The sequence below is a fragment of the Seriola dumerili genome, unplaced genomic scaffold (assembly GCF_002260705.1).
Source record: "Seriola dumerili isolate Sdu_G_001 unplaced genomic scaffold, Sdu_1.0 BDQW01000189.1, whole genome shotgun sequence".
NCBI lineage: Eukaryota > Metazoa > Chordata > Actinopteri > Carangiformes > Carangidae > Seriola > Seriola dumerili.
In genome coordinates, this window is record NW_019174444.1 from 2726851 (window position 1) to 2746598 (window position 19748).

The 19748-nt window shown below is 41.2% G+C and overlaps 3 protein-coding genes across 4 annotated transcripts in view; 1 reads left to right on the forward strand and 2 right to left on the reverse strand.

Moving 5' to 3' along the window:
• The window catches only part of slc22a23 (solute carrier family 22 member 23), a 20505-nt gene extending 9624 nt beyond the window's left edge, over positions 1-10881 (forward strand). Inside the window, exons 4-10 of the mRNA XM_022753125.1 lie at positions 4758-4944; positions 5257-5384; positions 6268-6370; positions 6593-6819; positions 8315-8347; positions 8542-8665; positions 9038-10881. Coding sequence (XP_022608846.1) covers positions 4758-4944; positions 5257-5384; positions 6268-6370; positions 6593-6819; positions 8315-8347; positions 8542-8665; positions 9038-9458 — 1223 coding nt within the window. The 3' untranslated portion in view covers positions 9459-10881. The remainder of the gene's footprint in view (positions 1-4757; positions 4945-5256; positions 5385-6267; positions 6371-6592; positions 6820-8314; positions 8348-8541; positions 8666-9037) is intronic.
• A 78-nt stretch (positions 10882-10959) lies between these two features.
• Positions 10960-13520, reverse strand: psmg4 (proteasome assembly chaperone 4). Its single transcript, XM_022753126.1, has 3 exons — positions 13270-13520; positions 12152-12227; positions 10960-11324 (listed from the first exon to the last, which is right to left on the reverse strand). The coding sequence occupies exons 1-3, from the start codon at positions 13444-13446 to the stop codon at positions 11203-11205; spliced, it is 375 nt and encodes a 124-aa protein (XP_022608847.1). The 5' UTR covers positions 13447-13520; the 3' UTR covers positions 10960-11202.
• Positions 13521-14401: 881 nt separating this feature from the next.
• Positions 14402-18354, reverse strand: bphl (biphenyl hydrolase like). 2 transcript variants are annotated; one of them, XM_022753105.1, is made up of 7 exons: positions 18153-18354; positions 16479-16582; positions 16204-16370; positions 15968-16121; positions 15704-15835; positions 14929-15052; positions 14405-14812 (listed from the first exon to the last, which is right to left on the reverse strand). In XM_022753105.1, exons 1-7 carry the CDS (start codon positions 18239-18241, stop codon positions 14722-14724), a joined length of 861 nt encoding a protein of 286 aa, XP_022608826.1. In that variant the 5' UTR covers positions 18242-18354; the 3' UTR covers positions 14405-14721. The 2 variants fall into 2 exon arrangements, with proteins under 2 accessions (XP_022608827.1, XP_022608826.1); XM_022753106.1 differs by lacking the exon at positions 15704-15835 and having other exon boundaries at positions 14402-14812.
• Positions 18355-19748: the final 1394 nt, after the last annotated feature.

The window sequence follows — 19748 nt, forward strand, 5'->3', positions numbered from 1 at the left end:
GTGTGTGTGTGTGTGTGTGTGTGTGTGTTTATTTTGTGCATATTTGGTTGTTGCAGCAATTCTACATGGGTTTATTAGTTTGCACTTTAGCACCTTCCTCTGGGCCATCCTCTGGGAGCTGTTGGTATTGAGCTTCCTCCTGCTCTTGATTTTTCCTTGTTTTCTTTTCATTTTAGGACAGAAAGCTGTGTGTAATCATGACTGAGCATTGTCCATACTCCTTTAGAAAATATTCATATTTAAAGATGCACCTTTACTCACCACTGTCAGCTGGAGAGGTGGCTTCTTCTCAGAGGATTGCAGCTGTCGTCATCTTGGGTTTACAGCAGCTACAATAATTCAAATGGAGACACGGTTTCAATGTCAAAAGAAATAGCAAAATCTTTAAAGAAACACAATTGCTGCAGAATAATGAACTTTTTTGTTATTGATCCATATGTTCCCACCAATCATTGCTAACTTTGCTACTACCTGTGGAGAAGTTGGTGGCTGGTGGAGACCAAAAACGCCCTCAATTCTCCATAACTTTAAGCTTTAATAAAATGTAAACAGGTGAGTCGTCATGAAGGAGGAAATATAGAGACCAAAAAATTTCTGCTGTAAAGTCGGCCATTTTAACATGGGAGTCTACGGGGATTGACTCACTGTTGGAGCCAGACTCTAGTGGCTATTAGAGGAGCTGCAGTTTTTGGCTTCATTTTACAGCCCTGGAGTTTGCTGTTTGACTCAAACATGACTCCAAATATAAGCAAATTTTTCTCTGCTGATGTGTAATTAGGCAACTGTTTGCTGACAAGTTTATCACATCAACATAAAAGATGATAGATAATATGTCAGTGTTTAGAGCTTGTTTTGCTGCCTGCAAAGACTTGAGACTTGACTTAGACCTGACTAGTCTCTGCTGAGAGACTTGAACTGAGACTTGATTGCAAGCAACAGAATCCTGGAATAATAAAAAAATGAAAAAAATTTTTTTATCTTATTTTCGTGGTGAGTGATCAGATACCTGAAAGACTCTGAGAACAGTTGTGGTTTGGACCACACTATGAGGAGTGGGTTATGCTGCAGGAGTCATTTCTTTAGAATTGGGTCAGCATTTGAATCCATGGTATATGTGTATCCGAGCTGACTACAGCTGCTTTGGTTCTCAAAGGATAAATTTTCGGTGAATTCGCTCTGTTAGCATGGACATAAAGGAATTAGGTTGCAGATGCTTTTGCGCTACTGAGCCAAGGTTAATATCATTGCCTCTTCCTGTCTTTCTGTGCTCCTCAGAGACTTTTAGGTAATGACAGAGACACAGTATATGCAGGCTACTGTGTGTGTGTGTGCTGTTATGAGCTGGGAGGGTGACTACTGCTGACTCAGCTAGGGAAAACTACTGTCATGTCATGCCCTTGTCAAGCCTATCTGTTTTCCCATCCTTGTGTTTCTATGAAGTCGTTCACCTAAGGCTGCAAAAAAAAAGATAGTTTTCTTTGAGTGCTTGATCTATAGCTTGCTTGTTTTGTCTGACCATCAGTTGAAAACCCCAAAGTATATAATGCACAATGATAGTGAAGTGCCATAGGGATGGACATGTTGGTCAACAATTATTGGATGGATTTCAGCGAAATTGAGTATAAACCTTCATGGTTTCCTGAGCATGAATTTTACTGACTTTTGTGGCACTGTAGATAATTAATTTTCTGTACATGAAACTAATCTATTAATTAACTGATTATTCACTACTAAATCTCTCCCTCTGCCCAAATCTAAATCTAAACCATAGCTGCTGCCTCCCTATACATTTCCATCAGACACACACACACACACACACACACACACTGTACCTCTCACTCTGAACTCATGCTGTTAGAAAGCCAATTGTCTCTACACTCTGTTCTCATGCCCCAGGCAAGGTTAGCAAGGGAGCAGCAGACAACACAAAGTGTGTCTGTGTCTGTGTGTGTGTGTGTGTGAGAGAGAGAGATGGTGCTGTCAGCCATTTGTCATGAGAGTTTTGTTTGGCCACCAGATCGGCTGCTTTTTGTTGCCTACCCTTTGTTTTTGCTTTCCCTTTATCCCATTCTAGTTTTTGTTTTGCGAACCCTCTGCAACTGTTCACTTTCAGATGTAAAGACAGAGGAGAAGCTGCTTGGTGAAAGGAGGAGGAGGGAGTAAGAGGAAGGGAGGGAGAGGGTAAGGAGGGTAAGTCGAGGTGGGGGATGGTGGTTTCACAGAGGGTGAGAGAGCCACTTCAGCCCAGATGAGCAAGAGGGAAGAGTGGGCAGGAGGGGGGGGGGGGGGGGGGGGGATCAGCCCACAGGGGGAGCAGTGAGATAATCAGCACAAGGAGAACCATTCTCCACTCGGCTGGAACAAAAGGTCCCTGCCAGTGTGAGTTTGTGTGTGTGTGTGTGTGTGTGTGTGTGTGTGTGTGTGTGTGTGTGTGTTGATATCCCAGTAGAGTCAGTGGGATCAGACACTTCCCCAGAGAGTTTGGGGAGTGTTTTTTGTTTTGTAAGGTTGGTATAGGGATGCATTGCCTTCTCCTTCTTCTTCTTGATTTCTTTAGTTTGCGTGTGCATGTGTTTCTGCGTGTTTTGTGTGTGTGTGTGTGTGTGTGTGTGTGTGTGGCGTCTGCAGCTCCATTCCTATCGACTGATGTGGACAGAAGTACCACAGAGACACGGCGCTGTGTTGTTTGCCGGAACAGACAGACGGGGTGACAGCAGTGGTGGAAAGTAACTAAATGCAGTTCATGTAAACAAGCACCGTACTTAGGTATTGATTCTGAGGTAGCTGCACTTCGATCGTTATGTATCAAACCCAACAACAGCATATAAAAAAGATGAAATTACTGCAGCTAGCTACAACATTAAAATGCAACAGCAGTGCAACTTAAAGCTGCAGTCATTGATTTTTCTGGCCACTTGGTGGCAGCAGAATGAGTTGAAAATACAGCATCAACATAATACCATCTTACTGTGTGAAGTTGTCATGGCTAATGTGTTGGCATACTGTTGCTTATTGTCAAAACAAGCAGACATGGAGTCATGTTTTTGTCAACCTGATGAAGGAAAGTTCAATATTCGCTCTCCTCTTAGCTCCGGGTAAGACCTCAGCAACTCCTGAGAAAAACATATGGCTCTTTAGCTGCCCGAAAACAGCTGTCTGCTGCTGCTTGAACCGTACGGTCAATGTGCTGTGAAACCAAAACAACGAGTTGAAAGACAGTAAAATGCTCTATAAAGCTGAGGAGAGTGCAGATTCAGGTGATAATGCTCCAATGGTTTGTCGTTACAAACAACACATTTCCCTCCACATAGTCATTTGATCAAATGTTTCTACAAAAATATTCATTAGTGCCACTTTAAAGGATTATTACAGATTATTACAACTTTAAAATAAAGCTTAAACATTCGTCACATTTTACAGACGTGCTAATACCCTGGTGAACTTTGACCCACAGTTTGACGTATTAGTTCCTGTTAATTTGTGGATTATTACTGACACTTGGGTGATGGCCACAATTACATAATTAAGACCCAAAAAGATGTAAAAATTCTAATGCAAGACTTTTATTGGAGTATTTTTACTACTTTTACATAAGTTAATTTGTAAGTGACTCAATAAAGGTATTCATATCACATAGGAGCAAGAGCTAGTTGTTATAAAAAAAGTAGTTTTGTTCATGTATAAGGGCAAAATAGTTTTTACAGCACTGGGTAACATTGATTCATAAAGAGAGTGAAGAGAGTGAAGAGAGAAGCAGGCGGGTACGTGAAGGATTATAGGTCAATGTAATTTCCTTCATCTGTTTTGGTTCCTGTGGGGTAGGCTTTAGGAGACATTAACTCTAAGTCTGCAGCAGAAGAGAAGCGAGATGAAGGGATTTATATTAATACCTACATTTTTTTTTCTTGTCTGCCTCCCGCTAACTGAATCCTTTTCTCATCTTCTTCTTATCTGAAAATCTTTATCATCTTTCTTTGTTATTCTCTCCATCCCTCCACCTTTCTGCTTGTGCGTCTCTCCCTCTCTTGCTTGTCTTTATTATCATTCCTTCGGTGATTCCGCTGATGAATGGAGGGACTTTTTCATGTCCTTTGGAGGGAAAAGTAATTTGTATTCTACCCCTACTCTTCCTACTTTCCTCTCTCTCTCCCATTCCCCTATTTCCCCCCCCTCTTTCTCTTCTTCCCCACAATGAGAAGTGACAGTACATGAAGGCAGGTTAGCAAGTCCCCCCCCCCCCCCCCCCCCCACCTCCTTTCTCACCCACTGACAATGGTCACCTTCAAAAAGACCTTGCCATATGGACTAAGCCATCTGGACTGTACCATGTTACAGGCAGTAGGGGAGGGGAGGAGAGGGGAGCCCAGTCGGGGGTTGGGGGGGAATTAAGGGACGGTTACAGTGAAGTGCTCACCGAGCAGCTGAACCCTCTCGACAGCCTTGACTCGTAGTCCATCCTAAGTTCATAAAGAGGTCTGGTGTTAAACTAGTGTTCTCTCTCAGGGGAAGGATCAGTAATAGGAGTCCTCAATAATTCAGAGAAAAATTCAATACTGGCTCCACCATTAAACAAACACACACATTACACTCTTCAAGGCCATTAAGGCTGCTGCTTAGTTTATGATGGTAATCACATCCACACACATACAGCTTATACATAATTTACTGGTGGTCTCCCCTGGTGCATCAACACTACAACAATCTATATCTCTGTGAAACTGAATCTTCCCCTCTCTCTCTCTATCTCCTTATTTTAGGGATCGAGCTTTGTTTGCCAGGCTGGCGGTTCTCCATGACCATGGTGGCCAGTTTTCTGATGGTGGGCGGGCAGCTACTGATGCCAGGGGTGGCCGCCCTGTGCCGCAATTGGCCGGATCGGGATGACTGGCAGGTCCTGCAGATCGTCATAATCAGCCCTTTCGTTCTGATGCTGCCCTACGTCTGGTGAGTCCCCACCCTCTGAGGAAATCCACAGCAGGGGTGGGGGGGTTGGGGGGGGGCAGATTCTCCTCGCGCTGAGCCAGGCGACGGCTTGTACAGTACACACTGCACTGCACAGTACTGAGCACACTCGGTTTCGACTTACAAACAATACTCTCTTTCTCCTCTTGTTTTTCTTCTCCCCTCTTTCTGTCCGTTTCTTCTTCTTGCTCCTGCAACACATTCTGTCCTCATCCTTCTTTGTCTGCTGCTCTCTGCACATTTTTCTCATTCCCCTCTCTCTCTCTCTCTCTCTCTCTCTCTCACTCACTGCAGGATTTTTCCGGAATCATTGCGCTGGTTGCTGGCCACCCAGCACTACAGGCGGTCCAAAGCCATGATGCTGCACATCGCCAGGAAGAATCAGGTTGACATGACAACCGAGCCCAGCGGAGTTCTTACAGGTGAGGACAATTTCAGGCGGGACAAAAAAAAGAAAAAGAAAAAAAGATGAAGGATCCAAAGTCCATTCCGCTATGAATTTTGTACTTTCTGTTGCTTTATTCACTTCATTATGCAAATCATTTTAATTCATCGTCTGTGCTGTGTTGCAGCTGCTTCCTGCTGTGTGATGAAATGAACATGCAACAGACACAAAGACAATGACTCACATGCAAAGACTCAAACATGTGTGCACACACGGTTTTAAAGGAGCATTTCCCAGCCCGTTCACATGATGAAATGCAATTGCAATCAGAAACGCGTCTTCCTTTTCCAAAGTTCATAAGCAATTTCTCACTGGAAGGTCAATAAAGTGGGACTTGTACAGTATGTAGGGCTGCCACTAACACTTCTGTCAACTACTTCATGATTCAGTATTTCAGGGTAAAATAATTAAAAATGTGCACCATAGTTGCTTAGAGCTCAAGGTGGCGATCTTCAAACTGCTTGTTTTCTCTGACCCACAGTTCAAAACCCAAAGATGTGAGCTGATGTGAAGCTCAAACTAGCAAATGTTTGGCATTTTTGTGGAATAAAAGACTTAGTCTATCATTAAAATTATTGATGAGTAAAAGTCTAGCAATTATGCAGTCCTTAAAGACACATCATCCTCTTTTCTGCCACCAACAGCCCCCGCCCCCCTCGGTGTCTGATTCATTTTTTCGGCCTCTCCCGTGGCCGAGCAGACAGATAGATGATGAGAGGGGGCGAAGGGATGTCCTATATCAATCTAAAGGGAACCCACAGCACATTAGCTTCTCTGTGCTAAAGGTCCCTTAGCGGCCGGTCTCTCATTACCTTCTGAAAGAAAAGGTCTCAAGGTGTGCGTTTCATGTTTCCTACCAGAGCTGGAGCAGGAGCTGCACAAGAAACCCCAGAGGACCTGCATTGTCAAGATGATGAGCACCAGGAACCTGTGGAAAAACATTGTGGTGCTGTGTGTCAACTCGTAAGTGTGTTGCGTTTGTGGCTGGGCTTGTACAGTTCCTTTGCAAATCAAAGCCTACATCCGTTGTGTTGAGAGAGCATGAATTACACATGAGCTCGTCCTCCAGAGAGAAATGAAGACATGCATGTGAGTGTAAGCCTCACTCGCCCCGTGGCAGACGCATGTCTCAGGTAACACCTCCCTGTCCGCTGTCTTATCGTTTGCTTGTGTGTCTCTGTGCAGCCTGACAGGTTACGGGATCCACCACTGCTTTGCCCGCAGCATGATGGACCCGGAGGCCCAGCCGACCGCTTTGTGCCACGCGGACTATTACACTATGGCTGGCATTGCCGTGGCAACCTGCCTGGCGCTTTGCCCCGCGGTGGGGTTGATGGGACGTCGCGGAGGGCTTCTCACCTTCATGATCATAACAGCTCTGGCATCGCTACTACAGCTGGGTTTACTCAACTGTGAGTAATCACATAGAGAAATACACAAGACGATCTTTAGATTGTTTGCTAAATGGCGCCCAACTGATCCACACTAGTTACTGTTGCTATGCCTGTCAAGCTTTGGATTTTAGCCTGGCAACTGTGCATAAAAATAACTGACACAAAAAATTAGACATAAAAAACCTTGAGATCTCACATAAAAGTTTTTATGCTCGTCTGTGCTGAAAAAAATGGTATATTGATAAAAGCAAAATGCAGCAAAATGCAACAGAAACAGACTTTGTGAATAAATCATGCCATACACTTAAATGACCACTGAAGCTTACAGTGAGGAGACCAAAGAGTGTCAGATCTGTGAGGAGACTGAAACGATAGCAATTACTACATCAAAAATAAATGCCATGCTTCCATCATGTTTTGTGTCCCCTTATCTTCTTCAATGGTTTAATGGCATTTGACTGGAGAATTAGCTCCCCCAGCTGTTTATCTCAATGAACCATTTCTTATAACGAGTGGATGGAAACACACATTAATTCACATTTTCTTCAGCAGATTTTCTTGAAATTCGGCTAAAATTTGTGCTAAAATTGGACGTAAACCTGGCTAATCACAACAGTGTCAAACAAAAGCAGCTTCTCATGCTTAGCTGGAGACCATTGCTTTTGCTGCCTGACGTTTCAACTGTCGCCGGCATATTTTATCAGCTGGAGCTAGCTAAATAATGCTAATTGTGTGAGCTCTTCATATTTTTTTGTTTGAAACTGAAAAGCCTGCAAAGGTGATAGCCATGGCATTACGAGGATAAATTGTTTCTGGCTAACATTAAATGATGATTACTATAGAAAAAATACACTTGGAGAAGACACAAATGTAGACTTGGGATTTCTTGCTAGTATTTTCTAACAATATCTATCATTTTTACAAGACAGAAGGTTTCAGGGAAGAGGAGAAACCACTGCATGTAGCTTATAAACCTCTAATAGCTAATAGCAGGACAGAGCTGCTGAAATTACCTTAGACTGTCATATAATGTTAGCACGATACAGTACAGGCTCGCAGTGCATTGATGCGGATATTTTTAAGTATTATTCTTACTAGTGCCATGTGCACTTCATGTACTGACAAATCATGGGATTCTCTGAAGATTGAAAGACCTGCTGTTTCTTGCTGCGGTTGCCGAGCTGTGATTGGACAATTGCTGTTCGGGGGAAAAGTTTAAGTCGAGGTTCGACCTGGGTTGTATTTACGCTTTGCTTCCCTGTGTCATTAAATCAGTAAATCCTACAGTTTAACTCTCACTCTAACAGGAGCCTCTGCTGATTCCCCCTCTTTTTTGACCTACATCTGCAGTATGGAGTCATTATTTCAAGCTTCAGTGGTTAAATTCCTCACAAATTGTCCTGAAGGCTTTCTTCTGCTTGTTTTGAGTCAGCACTGACTGTTCTGCCCTTTGTGCTTACTAATGACATGTTCTCCTCTCCTCTGATTTCCAATGCTCGCTAATGGAATCCAGTAATTGGGAAGTACAGCCTTCGCCATGACACAGGTACAACTACAGTATGGTGATTTGTGGCATAAAATGATTCTTGAAACAGTGAATTATAAGCAGTCGCATCTATTGATGTTTAATTTCAAGGTCACTCTACCATGTTAATAGAAGCACTCTAATCTGTGCCCCTTGCTTTATGTTAAGCTGGGTGTTGTAAATATGCTTACATTTTGTTGCCCTCTTCTGGACAGTTCTGCGAGACACTCTGAACAGGAAATTCTCGGTCGCCTTCTCCATCATCGGGATGTTCTCCTCACATGCTGTCAGCATACTCAGCATTTTCTTTTGTGCTGAAATCACTCCTACTGTCATCAGGTGAGCTGCATGCCGAAAAAAACAGAGGGGAGCCTCCTGACTCAGCTTTAATTACACACATGCACAGTAGATGATGAAGCACAGTAGGCGAGCTCATTGTCTGAAATAACACTCACCCTGCCTGCCTTCGCACCTCCACACACTTGAACAATCACTGTATGAAGTGGGCAGGCTTGTCTGACTGTTGGCTTTGGGAAGTTGCAGAATGTGTTAGATGCAGCCTGGACAAGTGTGGGAGTGTCACAAATTGTTCAAGAAACCCACAAGTACTTTGTTTGACACGTGCTGATGCCTGAAGAGTTCCTGTTGTTAGTTGTGGTCATGTAAGACTTCCTCTGTGACGGATCTCCTGTGGTCTGTGTCCCTGTGCAGGGGTGGAGGGCTGGGCCTGGTCCTGGCTAGCGCTGGCTTTGGCATGCTCACCGCTCCCATCATGGAGCTCCACAACCAGAAGGGCTACTTCTTGCATCACGTGATCTTCGCCTGCTGCACCCTGCTGTGCATCATCTGCCTGCTGCTGCTGCCTGAGCCGCGGGGTCAGCCCCTGCCAGAGAGCCTGGCTGATGGAGAGACCTTCACCCGTCAGACCCTGCTCCATCCCGGAGAGCAGCACCTCCTTCTCGCCAAGAGCGACAGGGACTACTCCCGTGTCCACGACACACCGTTACACCTCTCAGCCACCGGGGGCGCTACAGTGGCGGTGGCCACTGCTCTGGCAGCGGTACCTGCCACATACGCCCTGGCGACTGGTGGGGAGGTGATTGGAAATCGTGCCATAGCCAATGGGGTGTGAGCATCATAGCAATACTCCACTACTGTGCTATTAATTGCTCAAGCATTAACTCGACTGAATGGTCACTTGAAATAAAAACAGACTTTTAAGGGAAAAAAACAGATGAACCAGATGGACTCTTGTTGAGGTTTGAGATGGTGGCGATAGTAATTTTGTGTAGTTTGTAGTGATTATGATTCATTCAGGAGTTGCCAAAAAATATTGTCCTGGACTAAATTTATCTGAAGTCAGTGTGTGTTAAATAATAAGATGATCTTGAGTGGTGTTGGTGATTCTCTTGCGATGACGTTTCGCTCCGTCGAGAACCACCTGCAGGTGAAAGGAGCAGACGCAAGCAAAGTAGAGCAGACCAGCTTTCGATAACGTGCGACTTTTCTGTTTGTAGTTTCTACTCGTTGAAAGAGGATTTCACTGCATCTTATAATTCTTTACAAGTTATTTTTGCACTAAATGTCAGAGACACAATCAAGTGTTTGTGATTTTCAGCCAACACATTGGAGATCCAGGGATTGGCTAAACCACTACCACTCGTTTTTTGCATGAAAGGGCACAAATGGTTTTACACGTTCTCTCTTCTTTATTTGTGGTCCCTCTACAAGAAGTCCGATGTGGCACTTTATCCTCAGAGGTGAGGTCAGTGTAGACACTGATTTTTTTTTTTAAAGAAGCATTACTGCTGTTGTTGTGGGTGTATGATGGTTGTCTGACGTTGACGCACAGCCGGAGACCTTGGCAGACTGTAAGTGTAGCCTATAGAGACTGTGGGTAATGCTAAAGAAATCTGAGAGTTGAACGGGCATTTAGAGTGACCAGTCATTGTACTACTGTATGTCTTATGATGCGTCTCAGCATTTAAATGGCTTTATCGCGATGGCTCTGTTCTTTTAACAAAACAGAGAATGTAATTTAAGAAAACCAGTATTTATTTTGTCATGCTGCCAAGGGCAATTTTGTTGCTTGAAATACCTCCTTAATTAGCCAATATTTCCACTCCGACTCTCACTCCTTGTTCTCTGTACTGTGGTAATGTCGTAATCCTGCTCCTAGGATGTGTAACTCTAGCCAGAAAGCACAATATTTTACAGTTTTTTGAAATAAACGTTTGTGAAGATTAGAATAGAGCAGCGCAGTCTGCGTAGACCTGGCCTAGTTGTGATTAGTGTACATTTATACACTTTACTATGTAAGTATCCCTTAGGACTGGATAAAAATATAAAAAGGTATGTATACATGTGCCATCCATTCATAATGTATGGACCATCAACCTTACTTTTATAGGATATAAGCACATTGAATAGATAAACCATGCCATCAACCATTTTTGTCCAAATATACATGAATCCACAGATCAAACAGATCTTCCTTAGTTTTTAAAATCATGTTTAGTACACAGCACGTATTTTGAACACACTGTATGGTTTGGTAGTTTGTATGTTTTCAACAGTTTTCAACACTCGGAGAAAGAAAAAAAGAAAAGAAAAAAGAACTCAACCACTAATGCTGTTTTCTAAGTGTTATTTTTTTAATATGATGCATTTGTACAAAAAGCCATAGGCCTACATGTTTTGATAATAAACCACTTAATTTATTATGTCAATAAAAGAACACTTAATGTGACCATGTGGTTATTGTGTTGGAGTATGATTACAGTATGAAGGAGTATTTAAGTCCAAATATGAGGAGGAACTTGCCATGTGTTTGTTCCATCCTAAATGTCCTCAGTTCAATAAAGGATCAAACATGCTCAAAAGTGCTCAGGGTGAAGCTCCAGCTCCTTTTTGATCCTGTTCTCCACCAACAGACTGAGGTTAGAGTCTGTCATTGGTAGACTGTAACTCACAAATACTTGCTTTTTGGTCTTCTTTGCTGCAAAATACACAAAAACAGACAATTATTTCTCTTTCAATTTGAATACACGCACTTTTTTTTAGCTACTGTACACTGCCACAGTTATTTTATTTCTTCAATATCAATCAAACTGAAGTCACCAGTCTCTGAAGTTGTGAAAACTAATTATAATTACTAATAATTTACTATAAAGCACTATTTTTAGGGGGAAATTATTATTTTTGGGGAAATATACACATATTTAACCTGAAATTTCATTTGTTTTCTTAAATAGTGCTTTACAAATGAAGTTTACTTGCTGACTTACTTATGTTGTGTTTTTCACACCATACAGGCAGCCACTGGTTTTGTCTAAATCTGGTGTGGTATGACTGTCGACCTGTGGAGACTTGAAACTCGCATGAATCTAATCTGTCACAATCAGCATCATTATCACTTTTATTTCTGTCGGACTTTTATTATCGTTTCATGGCTACACAATGCAGACTTTTCAAATCAATCTGCCCTTTAACGCACTCTCTGACAACACTAAAAGCAAAAATGATGTTTACTGTGAACAATAACCAAACTCAAACAAGTTTCAAGTCTCTGCTTATTGATTTTCACATTGCACTAAAATTAATGGAGGCTGTTTGCTGCCTGGAAAGTAGGAAAAACACCTGAAACACACAGGATTTTGCTGTTGGCTAAAGCGTACATAAATACTGTTTATGGTTATTTATATATCCACAACAGATGACCACATTGGGAGCTTAAAAGAGTGTTTCATGACTTATTATAACTTCCTGCATTAGCAAACACAGTAATGAGAAAAATAAATTCATTTCAAAGTCATTCATCATTACCTAATCTCTGTGACAAAGAATTTGGAGCAGTGTTGGACGGGTCCCCCATGACTAATGTGGATAATGGCATTGAATCCTGCAGACAGAAAAAAAAAGCACAACAGTTATTAGTAGCATTTAAAAAAGAAATGAATTGTTTGCTCCAACATATAAAGTAATATTTTCCTCTTTTATTGTCTATTTGTTCCTTCAGGTATACACAGATGTATTGAAACTGAGGGCCACAGATCCCAGATCCATTTTGACTATTTGTTCATCTTCCAGTGACTCGTGATTGATGACAGCATAATTGTCTCTATGGCGGGTGTTATGGTAGAGGATGTCAAGGGAAAAAAAATGGTATCATGAGCAGCAGATTTATTAGATTTTGCTTTCTAAGGATCCATTAACCAACCAGTGGCCCTGTGCTGGAACAGTTCTCGATCAAAGACATTAGATTATGACACAGGTTACTACACAACAGAGAGACAAGACAATGTGTTATTAAAGGATCAACACATCCAGATCACAACAAAATATGTTCCCACTTGTCCCTCATGGTCTATAGCTGTGGATGCAAGAGGACAGCGATATGGATAAAATCACTGGAAATGTGATTTTATATCACATGATTGATATATATTATTATATGATAGAAATTGTTACTGGATAAACTGATTAGACAGGAGTATCTGGTTCTGGTTTTAATCTAAAAATCTATTGCTGCCATTCATCAGTTCTACTCATCGTTTATACCCACAGATACATTAAAGGGATAAATACCAGGGGCCAGTTGCACAAAAATCCTTAGGTTTTCTACTTAAGTGTGACACTTAAGGTTGAATTTCCTTAGCTGTGGGAGTTACTTAAGGTTGTTGCACAGAATCTGTTAAAAGGTTTCTTTAGTTAAGGAAAAATGTTAAGACATTTGCAGCAATGAAAGAGATTTTACAGCAGTAAAATTGCTGGCATTAGCGCTTGTGATACCGGTTAAGATCTCACCTATATCGTCCTACAAAAATCAATTCCTCGTCGTCTGGTTTAAACGGAGACCTTTTATGCTCGTGTCTACCACAAAATAAGAGTCCTACTACTTACTTTTATTCATGTATATTTTGCCTGGAGCGTGTTTCACTTACGTATTTGCTGCTCATTGAGACCGCCAGGTTGGACAACACCGGCGTCGAACCGACCCAGAGGAAAAACCCGCCGCTGAGCTTCATCACGTGAAAGTGTACGGCCTGCTCCAGAATCTTCTCCGAGAAATTGTGCACCGAGATGGCGTCAAACATCGCTCCGTTCTGTGTTTCCGTCATTTTGTTTTACTTCACTATAAGTGACGCTGCTAACCGCGACGATACTCGTGCTGACTGTAAACAGAAACAGTAACTTCCGGGTTCATCAAGAAATACGGCAGCCCAGACCGAACGATCGATGTGCCATCGATGTTAGAGAGTGCGGCACCAGCACAACTGATTTAATCCATAAATTAAAATAAGATAAAATAAATACCGCACTTGTTTATTAAATATATATCGATGATCTGCTCAGTTTTCTGGATTAACTGATTGTCAATTTGATAACTTTATTTATTCCCCACTTTTCAAAATAAAATTACATATTACAAATTAAAGTAAAATTAAATAACTGGGTATAATACCCCAAATATAAAGTAAGATTAAAAAAAAAAAAAAAGGTCTCAGATCTTCAGGCAGGGAGTCCAGAGCTCAGGGGCCTTGACTGCAAAGGCCTGGTCTCTTTTAGTCTTGAGCTGGGACTTTGGAACAGCCAGAGGAACCCTGCTTGATGATCTGATCTTGTAGGGAAGCAATAATTCAACAATATCTGAATTTTACAGTGATCTTAAAATAAATTCTAAAACTGAAAGGTGACCAGTGAAGAGAGGCTAAAACAAAGGTGATATAAGCTTGTCTTCTGGTGTTTGTTAAAACCTGTGCAGCTGCGTTTTATACCAGCGCAAGGCATGAGATCGTGTTTCAGCTCAACCCTGAATACAGTGAATAACAATAATCTAACCGAGACAATATAAAAGCATGTATGACCTTCTCAAGATCAGGTCAAGAGAGAAAATGTCTGAAAATAGTGAAAAATGCAGATCATAATATCCCAGAAACAAAAGGTGATGGCATGATGTATTACTGTCAAAATAACAGAACAAAGTTCAAAGGTATTCAGTTTAGTGTCAAATAAATCAAGGAAAAAGAGAGTATGTTTGGCATTTTTGCTTGAAGAATGACACCATCCAATAAGCAATTATCAAAATAGCTATTTTTGTTGATCAATTAACATTTCAGTTCTACTTTTAACAGCCACAATTACAGCAAATGTTCCTGAGTTACGTGGGATGAGAAATAAATCATCCACTGTCTTTGTGAAATATTTAATCAGAGAAAACATTTACACTGAAATCTAGAAATATTAAGAAAATACACAGTATTTAACAATTAATGCATCAATTGTGAACCTCATGAAAACAGTGAAAGTGAGATAATCGACAAAATTAAGTTTTCCAATGTAAATATTTGCCATGAGCCTCCACCACAAAAGGATGGTTTGTTTCCCTGTATCAGTCAACCTTCCAGAAAGTCTTCCACCAGTTTGTTGAATTCATCAGCGTACCTCAGGTGCAGATTGTGTTTTCCCTCTGGCATCAGATGTAATCTAGATTATGGACGGAACAACAGAGTATACACACACGTTATATGTGTCATTTTCTGAATCTGAGGTAGCTGCAGTGTGGATGTTGTTTAAATGTGTGTTGGTGTGAGCGTTCTCACCGTGATCCCTTGATGTGTTTCAGGAGAGACTGTGGGTGGAAGCTGGGCACCATGGGGTCTTTCTCTCCATGAATGATGAGGGTCGGACAGGTGATGAGGGGCAGAAGCTCCATGCAGATACTCCCTAACCAGAGGACAGTAAGCTCAACATATGTGGCTTTGCCAACAGATCCTAAAATGCTTTTCACAGACAGAATCAGGAGATTTAGAGCTTTCAAACAATGAATAATTTGTCAAGGTTGCGTGAAGATTTAATCCAATACAGACCAAAACACATCTAAAGTAGCACAACCAATTCCAAAGTGTCCCATGAGTGGGGCGGTGTATTTTAAAAAGTTAATTAGAGAAATTTCATTATAATTGCAAAACATTTCCCTCTCATCTCTTGTTTTAATTCCTGCGCACCGGTGACAGTCAGAGCCAGACGCATATTGTTTTTGGGTTGTTCGTCTCATTGTGTGGACACAATATCTCTGTAACGCCTTGAAGGAACTTGATTAGGTTTTGGTTGTCAAAGGTCAAGGTCAGTGTGACCTCACAAAACACTTTTTAGCCATTACTCAAGACTTCACACAGCAATTAGTCAAAATTTCACACAAATGGTTCATATTTTCTGTGACTCTGGATGAACAGGGATGTAACCTGAAACTAGTCTGAGTGGCGGAGGCAGACAACCAGGAGGAGGTGATTCTAGATATCAGTTATGATCGTTTTTCAGTTTTAGTTTGCTCAACTTGACTTGTGTAGTTAGTCTACATTAGCATGAACTCAGTACCTTCTGGTCTTTTTGCAAACCGCGCGATGCCGTCCACCCAGCCCTCCCAGGTTTTAGCGAAGACTTCTGCTCCGTACACCTCCTCCATGGGCTGCCTCATCCTCGCACTCCATTTGGAGACATCACGGACCGCTGGGTGGTCCCACAAAACACACACACGCAAACAAAACACAGTTGCAAAACACAGATAACATATATTATATCATGCTCAGTTCACAAAGAAAGCCCCCTGGCAGTTATCCAAGACAATGAAAAGAGGAGTACCATCGTAAAGCTCCAGGTCATGCTGGGAAACGAAGGCGTTGGATCCCCATACGACCATCTTGTTGATCAGGTCGGGGTTTCTCGCTGCCGCAATCAGAGCAGTGATCCCTCCATCACTCCACCCCAGCAGAGAGAACTTACCAAAGCCCAACGCCTGCCAGAGAAAAGACAGTAGACTGCAGCTTCACTTTGGATTTGTAATAATTATGATGAGCTGCTGAAATGGCTGAATTTACCTTCATCAGACCCACTGCATCCTTTGCATCTCGCTCGAAGAAGTCAGGGGGAAAGTCTCTGTCTGGGGGACGGGATCGCCCGTAACCACGGGGATCCCAGCCGACTACAGTGAAGTTCTCTTTGTTGAGAGCCTTAAGCTGAGGACCAAAATCTGTCCTCGTGCTTCCTGTGGCAGAAAAGACCAGAACGGTTTTCACAAGAGGACGGCATCATACTGTAATCTGACAGAATGTCTCGTCTCTGACGTTAGGAGGATGAATGTTGTTGTATTTACCCAGAGCACCAGGAAGCAGCAGCACAGCGTGTTTCCCTCTCCCTGTCTGCTCGTAGTACAGATCCACTCCGTTAACATGCTGCCTGCCTGAGGCCATGGAGGAGCTGCAGGGAAACAGAGAAGAGCAGCTACTGTATGTGCTGACGGTCACAGTAAAAACAAACATTAAAAAAAAAAAAAAAAACGGTTGATTTGTTTTAACAATCCAAGAAATCATATAGTACATCTCTCTTTTCACTGGCCTTCAAATTTAAAACTTCTTTGTGATTGTGACTGAATCTTGGTCAGTATTGTTGTTCCCTTTATTTGGTTGTGTATGGTTATAGTTGTTTTTATACTAACACACTTTCCTTTTGTGGCAGTTTCAGAGTTTCTGTCTCCAGGTCAGTGTGACCTGCTGTTAAACATTCCTCACGCTGCGCATCCTCTGACCCGAACATGTCAGCAGAGATACTTTCATTAAACATGCAGCTGCACTCACAGTGACAGCAGGAAACGTCTTCAGCTGAGAACAAGTCTTGTGGACTTTTGCAGATATTGTGCAGACATTCAAAATATCCCACAGAGTCATTCACACCCTGCAAGGTAAGATCTTGTAAATTTGAATGGTTCTGTAGGATGTTTTGATTTGTCTTCAAGAAATAAAGTTCACTGTCCTGTAGAATGTCTTCTGCACATAATGAAAGTTGGTGATTCAATGTATAGTCATGGTATGAATCAACATTTTTACAGCAGTCACAGTTGAAAAAAGGTATTTACATCTTCTAAATGTGTCTGTCCATCTTTGTTACTATGTCTCTGTAATTTCTTTTATCTATATATGCATCTATCCTGAGCCAACCTGCCATTTATATATATATATAATAAAGGTTAAATAAATAAAAATGAATAAACAAATGCAATGGTTGATTTTTTTTGTGATAACAGAAAATGTGAAACACTAATTATGATTACTTCCTTTACAAAGACATGTACTTTTTGTCCCAAAGGAAAAAGTACCTCCAACACTTAAACCTGTTCCTGATGAATGATGCAATTCTTTCCATGCTAGACATTACACCTATAAAAGCATAATGATGGTATATTTTTGAAGATTTTAAGGACACTTATTGTCATATTTGGAAAAGGTTTCATTGTGAGGGCTCGTAGATTTATCAAATTGTTGAATGTATGGTTTCTATTTCAATGGTTTATCATCTTAACAACTACCAAATACTTCAATTATGATATTTTTTTTAAAATAAAAGGCGTTTTATTCATTTTTAAGATCTTACATTAGTGGGACACTAAACAAAAATATACAATTTAATAGGCTAGTACTAATTACAGCCACTAAAATAATACCACTAGTCTTAACAATATAATAATGATATTGATAAATACCATCATAAATTTACAATTAAGTAATTAAGTGTGATTAAGGTGTTTCCCAATACATTTGAAGGATATCAGTATTGTTATTTCGTGCACGTGGTTCACCAGCGCACTGGCTGGAGATACTGCGCCATCTAGTGGATTTCAAGCAGCTCTGAGAGAATGACGAACATGTTGTTAAAAGCTGAGCAGACGTTTCCTGCTTCGTTACCGCAGCTCTCCGCGGTTAAAAGTCCGCGTCTGAAAAATCGTGCATGTTAAACGTGCAGATGTCGCAGTGAACACAGTGAAGGCAGTTACCAGAGTATGAAGGGCCGGATCGCTGTCGCGGCTCTGTGAATGTCGCCTCTGCGTTTAAACAAACGTCCTCCTAGCAGAAACAACGCCATTTCTCTCGGAGGGTCCCCGCTGCAGGTCTCTTCCTGTGCGGTTAAAGATTGAACAAAGTCTCCTACTGAGTGAACATGTAGTCTAATCCTGCACTGCAAGTTTTTTTTTTAAAGGGAGTTCAGGAAGCTGAATTCACTTTGGCACTTTCCGCGTCGACTTTATTGACAAAAAATTTAAGCGAAAGTACGAAAACGAACCGAAAGGCAACATTCACCTAAAGATTTTAGTTATTACTGGACACTTTGCCCAATATTTATGTAACACTTCGTTTTACTAAAAAGTTTCATAGTGATTTTTTTCTCTGTAGGTAATGATTGATTTGCAGAGGAATATCCTCGAATGACCTGCTCCATTGAAACCCAGCAAAATATTAATTTATAATTAATTCCACATCAGAAACTTTATCTCTTTTTCCCCTTTATTTTGAATGGAAAATATTTTTTTTTTTACATATTTTTTATTCAATTTCCACGAACTGGTCACACATTTGATGAAGGTGACAAAATATGGAAATTATAATGAAACACTGATACTGCACCAAATAAGGAAATATTTCATGTTTTTTATGGGCTATGCATGGAGAAAAATGTATAGTCACTGAGACACAATGACATGTACAGTATGATATGTTATGATACACGGTGACATTAATCGTGTCTGGGGTCAGAGAGCTCTCCCTGTTAGTCCTCTGAACTAACTCTTGGGGGCCTCTGTTGCATTTCAGTTCCCATCTCTCTCCCCTCATATCCTGCCACATCTCTGCTGTCCTTTGTCAAATAAAGGCTACAATATCCTTAATTTATCCTTGTGTTACATGGAATATTTTAAGCAAATTTCATGAAAATCCATCAAGTATTTGTCAAGCTGTTTCCCTCAAAAACAGAAATATCAACCTCATGGTGGCATCAGATGAAAACTAGTCAGTGGTGGGCCGACCAGTAGGCATTGCCAATCCAAAGAGCAATGCTGCATTTTCTGGTTCCAGATTCTCAGATGTGATGATGATTTGCTGCTTTTCTGTGTTTTATATCACTGTAGAAATAGCATAGGTGTGAATTGATGGTTGATTAAAACAAGTTTGGAACTTGCAATGGGCATTTTTCATTATTTTCGTTGTTCAACAGACAAACCGATTAATTGATAATGTAAGAAAATAGTGGTCAGATTAATTGGAAATGACAATAATTTTTAGTTGCACTCATAAAAAAACATCTCTGTAGACTTTACTGTGGATATCTTTTGGGTGCAACAATAAACTGACATCAATTTGAAAGTAACTCCTGAGTATCTCTTCTTCTATTTAAAGACAAATCATTAACATCCCACATCCTTTAGTTTCTATACAACAATCCCCCACCCACTCCACCCACACACACACACACACACACACACACACACACACACACACACACACACACACACACACACACACACACACACACACACACACAAACACACAGACACACACAGAGACACACACCTACACAAACAGTGATCTTCTGATGA

Coding starts and splice junctions, on each gene's coding strand:
- psmg4 (XM_022753126.1), bottom strand. CDS start 13,446: ATGACGGAAACACAGAACGGAGCGATGTTTGACGCCATCTCGGTGCAC. Junction 12,228..13,269: donor TCTCAATGAGCAGCAAATAC/GTAAGTGAAACA, acceptor TTCTGTCTGCAG/GATTCAATGCCATTATCCAC. Junction 11,325..12,151: donor TTCTTTGTCACAGAGATTAG/GTAATGATGAAT, acceptor TGTATTTTGCAG/CAAAGAAGACCAAAAAGCAA.
- bphl (XM_022753105.1), bottom strand. CDS start 18,241: ATGGCGTTGTTTCTGCTAGGAGGACGTTTGTTTAAACGCAGAGGCGAC. Junction 16,583..18,152: donor ATCCGGCCCTTCATACTCTG/GTAACTGCCTTC, acceptor GTTTCCCTGCAG/CTCCTCCATGGCCTCAGGCA. Junction 15,836..15,967: donor TGACCTGGAGCTTTACGATG/GTACTCCTCTTT, acceptor GGGACCACCCAG/CGGTCCGTGATGTCTCCAAA.